Source organism: Ipomoea triloba, chromosome 4 (assembly GCF_003576645.1).
Source record: "Ipomoea triloba cultivar NCNSP0323 chromosome 4, ASM357664v1".
Lineage (NCBI taxonomy): Eukaryota > Viridiplantae > Streptophyta > Magnoliopsida > Solanales > Convolvulaceae > Ipomoea > Ipomoea triloba.
This window is the reverse complement of record NC_044919.1, coordinates 21,216,493-21,223,251: the sequence shown is the minus strand read 5'-3', so window position 1 is coordinate 21,223,251 and position 6,759 is coordinate 21,216,493. Positions and strand designations below refer to the sequence as shown.

Sequence of the window (6,759 nt, the reverse complement as noted above, 5' to 3'; positions counted from 1 at the left end):
GTCAAACATCAATTTTAGGTTAAAAAAGAAAAGGATAATTCTGTCTCAAAGTTAATTATTTTCTTTCTAAAATCCATGAAATTGAAATACCAGGGGGGCATGAGATTCTAATTCCATGAAAATGAGAGAATTTAAATTACACGGAATTGCAATTTCCTCTAACCAAACGAAAGAATTTGCTTGTCTTCAGAATTATGTGGGAATTAGGTGGGAATGGAATTGTAATTCTTTCCAACCAAACACCCAATGAATGGTCAACCTCTCTGCGGTCCCCGAGGTCCCGTTTGTAGTAAAATAAAAATGTGTTTGGTTGATAGGTTTAGCTATCATGAATGTGTACCAAAGTTATTGTTATTGTTTGGTTGACAGATTTATAGAGCATTACTATGGGTTTTGATTACCCCTTGCAAAACCCATTCCCTAATAATAAAATAAGGATTTCATCCCTTCCTCCTCAACCACTTCCCCAACTATTAATAATCATTCTCATTTCACTCTACTACCAACCATGCAAAATACTTTCATCAAAACCCATTACCATTACCAAGTATTTGATAACCATTCCGATTCCAATTCACATGTGCGAACCAAACACACCCTTATTGTTGATTAGTCATTCAGTGAGCCATGCTCCCGGGCATAACATCCAATAATCCATAGGAACTGCTTTAATTTTCATCCAAAGTGAGAATATGGCATTTCTTTAAGAAAGTGTTTACTGGATTGAATAAAAAGAATTATGAAGCATTATACCCTCCTTGGGCATGCAGCAATATTATTTGTGCAGATTGAATTTTGTTGTGTAGTTGCAAAGCCATTAAGATGAGATGAATCTTTTAACCATGAAGACAAGAAAAAAAGGACTTTAATGCTATGTGAAGTCATTCATAAACTCCCCACTCAACTCCCAATATGCAAATCTTTGATATATCATATATGGATCGGAGTGCACAGTGCACAGACCCTGCCCACAGAGTCCAAAATCCATAATTCATTACCCACTTCTCAGGTCAGACATTTTTCAGATAAGATTTTAGCTCTGCAAATAATATTCGCTGCCTCGATCTGAAGCTTTTCCTTTTGCTTGCTTAATTCCATTCACCAAATAGGTAAAAAGAAGCCTACTCCCTTGCTTCTTTGGCTTTTACTTTTTACTGCACACATATTCTTTCCATCTCATATTTGTGGATAGTATATCCGAAATCATTATTACGTGGACCATGATTCACATAGTTGTGTAGAACACACTATCAAATACCCGTAGTAATATATATTTAGTACATAAATAATGTATTTGTAGTATATTAAAAATGTACGTTGTATTCAAGGAAAGTACATTATTTGAGTACTGATTAGGCATTTGGTTTGAGGAAATGAATTATGTGGGAAATGAATTGTAATTCCATGAAAAAGAATAATGTGGGAATAAAGTGAGAGTTTTAATTCCAGTGTTTGGTTTGCAAGAATAAAATTATTGGAATTTCAATTCCAATATTTGGTATATATGGGATGGAAAGGAATAAGTAGTACAAAGTTTGTTGTTGTTGTTGTTGTTGTTGTTGTTATTATTATTATTATCTTATATGACAAGTATCTTTTGGACTCATTTGCATATCCAAACACTAAAAAGGTATAATATATTAAATTCAAAATTTTGTTTTTCAAAATGTAGGAAAATACGCTATATACACACCAAATTTAAATACTTGAGAGTTTTGAGAAAACATATTTGATTAAGGTTGGCTTAGAATGATTATTTCTCAGGAACGGCGTTTTCTGTTGACAGTAGTCGAAGAATAATACACGTTATCATCTAGAAGGGAATGTCAGACATTAATTTTAGGTTAAAAAATAGGAAGGATAATTTTGTCTTTGGATTCTTTTTTTTTTTCTTTTTCTTTTTAAAACCCACAGAATTAAAATCCCATAGGGGGACATAGGATTTTAATTCCATAAAAATGAGGGAATTGCAATTTCGTGGAATTGCGATTCTTTCCAACCAAACTAATGAATTTAGTTGCCTTTGAAATTAAGTGGGAATAGAATTAAAATTCCATCCAACCAAACGCCCTGTGAAAGTACATTATTTTGTATAATGTATATTTAGTACACAAATAATGTACTTTTTATTATGGTTCACACAGTTCACACTGCAATGTGTGAACCATGACCCACACAATAATTTGTCGATACAGTACAATCAAATATTTCATACATAAAAATGAAATATTTAATTTCATCGTACGGAGTAATATTAGAACTAGCACATACAATAGTACTCAATATAATCATATTGCTTTTTATTTTATAATTTTATTGATTTTTTTAAAGGAGAATGGTCAAATAATCTTATCTATTATTAATGACGGTTTAATTCACACCTTATAGATTAAAATAAGATCTAATTGGACATATTTATTTTTAAAATTTTGTTCATTTAACATTTTCTCCAAGTTTTTCCCAAATAACCCTTCTACAATGCTGACATGAAATTTAAATAAAAATAATTTTAGTGACTTGTTAATTGTTCTTGATTGATACCTGTGCCAATAATATTTGGTGCGATTAAATATTTCATACTTGAAATATTTATTTGTATCGGGTAGTATTAATATTAATAGTATCCGATACAATAAAATATCTATCACATTAGGTTTATATGATACTAATTGAAGCATGCGTTTCATCTCAACTAAAAGCCTAAACTAATAGCATGTGTTCCATCTCAATTAAAAGCCTAAACTAGTAGTTGGATTGCACATTTATGTTTTATATATTATATGCTCAACACGCCCCTTCACATGTGTGGACCGATTACTTTTTTATGGGCTCCAAGTAACACATAGACCATAATATCTTTTTTTTTATTGAGTGACGCAAAGATTTGAACCCATGACCTTTGGCATGGGGTTGACTTTGATACCAAATTGAAGTATGTGTTTCATCTCAACTAAAAGTCAAAATTAATAGTTAGATTGCGAATTATATATATATATATATATATATATATATATATATTTTCCACATACTATTCACACTATAATAATAATAATAACAATAATAATAATAATAATAACAATAATAATAATAATAATAATAATAATAATAATAATAATAATAATTGATAGTTTTGTTGAAATCGGGTCCACCACAAACCAGGTATGGAAGTAAGAACGGGGTAAGAAAATAGTAGTATTATTAGTTCGGGGCGCTAGGCCCAAAAGAGTACGTATAAAGCCCAAGATAACGGCCCAAAACGATAGCCCAAATAATAAATGACTAATACAAGCTATACCCTAGTGGACTAAAAATAATTATGTTGTTGCTAAGAATTAAACCCTAGTGTATGGGTTAAAAGTTAGGATCACAAGCCAATGGACCAAGAGAGATGTCGTGGTTTAAGGGATGATCTTTAAGGGGAGGAAAGAGTGCCTATTTATAGTATAGAGCCCCTCCAGATGCTCGATAAATGTACGGCACCAGATTGCTTTTATTTCACACGGGTAAATAGAGCACACTACTTTATAATACATAGGATGTGTTATAGCTTAGTGGTTTAGAACTTGTGATGTCATGTTTGAAGTCGTGGATTTGATACCCCTTGATAGCACATCCTTTAACATTTTGCTTCATGCTTCCTCTTCACCTTCTTGCGGCAAAACTTATCCAATAAAATAAACCCGTGTCCCATTTCAATAATAATAAAATAATAGCCTTGTTTTGTCTTATTCATACTTTATCTACCCTTGTACGTATTTTCTGCTTTTGTTTTGTTTTTCTTTTGTTTGTTTTGATTGACATCGTTTGCTTTGACTCATAGAAAGGAAGTTTTGCATTGCTAATAGTTGCAAGGTTTGATTCTTATCTCTACATCTCTACACTTATAATAAGAGTCAATAATGTTAGACCCCTAACTGGAACTAAAAAAATGTCGGTGTAATAGTCTGCTATAACATATTGTACTTTGTGCTCTTCTTATTGTGCAACCTCCAATTAAATTCCTAATATATCCTAATCATTTATAATTTTACCAAATTCTTTTCGTTAAATATAACGGAAGTTTAACATTAAATATTTAATACTTGTCAAATGACATTTTTAGTAAAGGATAGGTAAGAAAAAACTTTTTTTTCTTTCAAGAAATGCTCCAAGAAGTGGAGTAGTCACGGACCAAAGCTCCAAGTCAAGAACTCCGCCGGCGACCGCTCAGTCGCCGGCGGCCTAAGATGATCCGCAACGCAGTGGGAAGAAACCCAAAAGGAATAGGGGTTCGATGGAATCGCCGATGACAACTCCGATTGAAGAGGATGGTCAGACAACCCCCTTCACCGTCGGGCTCAAATCACCAGATTCTGCTCATTGGAGGACGCCAGTAGAGACACCCAACCCAGCGTGGGGAAGGAAGGAAGACTCCGGGCCAATTGAACCTGAAGAAGTCTCAGACGAGGAAAATATGGACGAAGACATCGGGGACCCGAACTGCCCCAGGATTCCGGTTACGAAAGCTGAGAAAGAACGCCTCAGAAGGCCATGGCGGAGGTCCCTTATTCTTAGGGTTCTTGGGAGGAAGGTAAGTTACTCCTATCTGCTACAAAGATTACAGAATATGTGGAAAACTGAAGCTGGGTTCGAACTAATTGCCTTGGACCAAGACTATTTCTTAGCCAAGTTCGAATCCATGAGAGACTATGATTTCGCAAAGTTCGAAGGTCCATGGATTGTGCTAGGACATTATTTGACTGTACAGGAGTGGGAACCCAACTTCCATCCCTACAAGAACAAGCTTAGAAAACTATTAGTGTGGGCAAGATTCCCAGCATTACCCATAGAGTACTTTGAAGAGGATTTCTTGACAAAAATCGGTAAGTAGATAGGGCGTCCAGTCAAAGTCGATACCACCACTAGCTTAGTTTCGATTGGTAAATTTGCCAGAGTATGCCTTGAGGTTGATCTGTCAAAGCCTTTATTGTCAAAGTTTACCTTGGAGAATGAAGTACTACCCATAGAGTATGAAGGCATACACATGGTTTGTTTTAGTTGTGGTATCTATGGGCACAAGCAAGGGCAGTGTGGCATAGGAGGTACCGAGACAGTCGAGAAGGAAAACCCTACATCCGAAGACCATCCGCAGGGTACAGAGCAGCCAGTACAAGAGAACCAACCAAGGCCTATGAGGCAGACCACGCCAAGGCGGGAATTCAAAGGGAACTTCGGAGCTTGGATGTTAGTAGCCAAGAAGGAAAGAAAAACCCCACGCAGAAACGGAAATGGGCCACCAGACCGCAGAAGGAATGGGAACGTGCAGATGGCAGCAACAAACCAAGACCAGAGAGGGATGATATCGGACTCTAGATATGCCATTTTAGAGGGAATAAACGAGGATGAGGAAGGCAACACTATGAGAGGCATAGATACTCCGACGACAGCCCAGAACAGGACACCAAACTTGCCTAGAATCAGAACTCATCAAGTCACGAAAACGGCAAAGGAATATGAACCACCTCGTAGACCTGTTCCTACAGACCAATACCAAGCTAGACGTGGAGCCACCGAAGGAAGAGGCGGCAGAGGTGGAGCCCCGAGGAGGGCAGCAACAGAGTCCGAACATACAGTTGTAAGGGGACAGAACTATGGGAAACAGATAGTAAGCACAGTAATTGTCCACCCAGAGGAGGAGGCCCCAGAATCGTCACATCTTGAGGAGTTCAACTTTGCATTCAAGGAGAACCCTCCTGACGTTCCTGCAGTCTTCACAAACAGAGAAAGTTTAACCGATGAAAGTATGTGTGACAAAAGTGGTCAATTGGACCATGATGACATGGTAATGGGCGATCGCCCGTGCTCCTGAGCACAACACCTTTTGTCTTGTTCAAATGATCTGCTTAATATGGAATTGTCAAGGGGCAGCTTCTAAACCTTTTAAACGTACCCTAAAACTTTTTTGCAAGGATTATACACCAGATTTGGTCTGTCTATTAGAATTTAGAACCTAAGGTATCAGGTGAACAAGCGAATCGCATTTGTACCAGCTTTGGTTTTGAGGAATGGATCAGAGTTGAGGCCGTGGGGTTCTCTGGGGGAATATAGATCTTCTGGAACCACCCTTTAAGGATTCAAGTATTGAGCACCCACCCCCAGTTCGTCAATCTCTGGGTAAAGGAAGCTAACTCAAGTCCGTGGCTGATTTCTCTAGTATATGCCAGTCCAAATCACTCATTACGAAAGAAGTTATTCTCGGATCTCTCCTCTTCCAATTTCGATCCACAACAATGTTGGTTAGCTTGCGGAGATTTCAATTCGGTGATGTGTAGGGAAGAAGTGAGTAATTCAGAGTGTTTCAATATGGCAAGATGTTCCGATTTCAGACAATGGATCTATCAGGAAGGTCTCTTAGATTTAGGATTCATTGGAGCAGAATTTACATGGATGAGAGGGAATAACACTGACTCATTCAGAGGTGCAAGACTAGACCGAGCTTTGTGTAATGTAGAATGGAGAACCAGATTTCCAGAGGCAAAGGTGGAACATCTTCCATTAATCAATTCAGATCATGCACCACTGTTAATCCGTAGTGACCCTCACCTGAATACAGTTGGAAGGAAGGCTTTCAGATTCAATATGGCGTGGGCAGTTCATGCAGACTTTATAAACTGTGTAAAAAAATCATGGGATAGTGGAAAAGGGATAGAAGAAAACAAACAAAACACTGCAGTAGCTCTACAAGCCTGGAACAAGAACACGGTTGGGAACATTTTCTAG

The 6,759-nt window shown here is 37.0% G+C and overlaps 1 protein-coding gene across 1 annotated transcript; it reads left to right on the top strand.

The window, feature by feature from the left end:
- The first annotated feature begins 6,303 nt into the window (after positions 1-6,303).
- Positions 6,304-6,759, top strand: LOC116015972. Its single transcript, XM_031256140.1, has one exon. It carries the CDS (start codon positions 6,304-6,306, stop codon positions 6,757-6,759), a length of 456 nt encoding a protein of 151 aa, XP_031112000.1.

What these genes read in the sequence shown, in the direction of transcription:
- LOC116015972 (XM_031256140.1), top strand. Translation starts at nt 6,304, where the DNA reads ATGTGTAGGGAAGAAGTGAGTAATTCAGAGTGTTTCAATATGGCAAGA.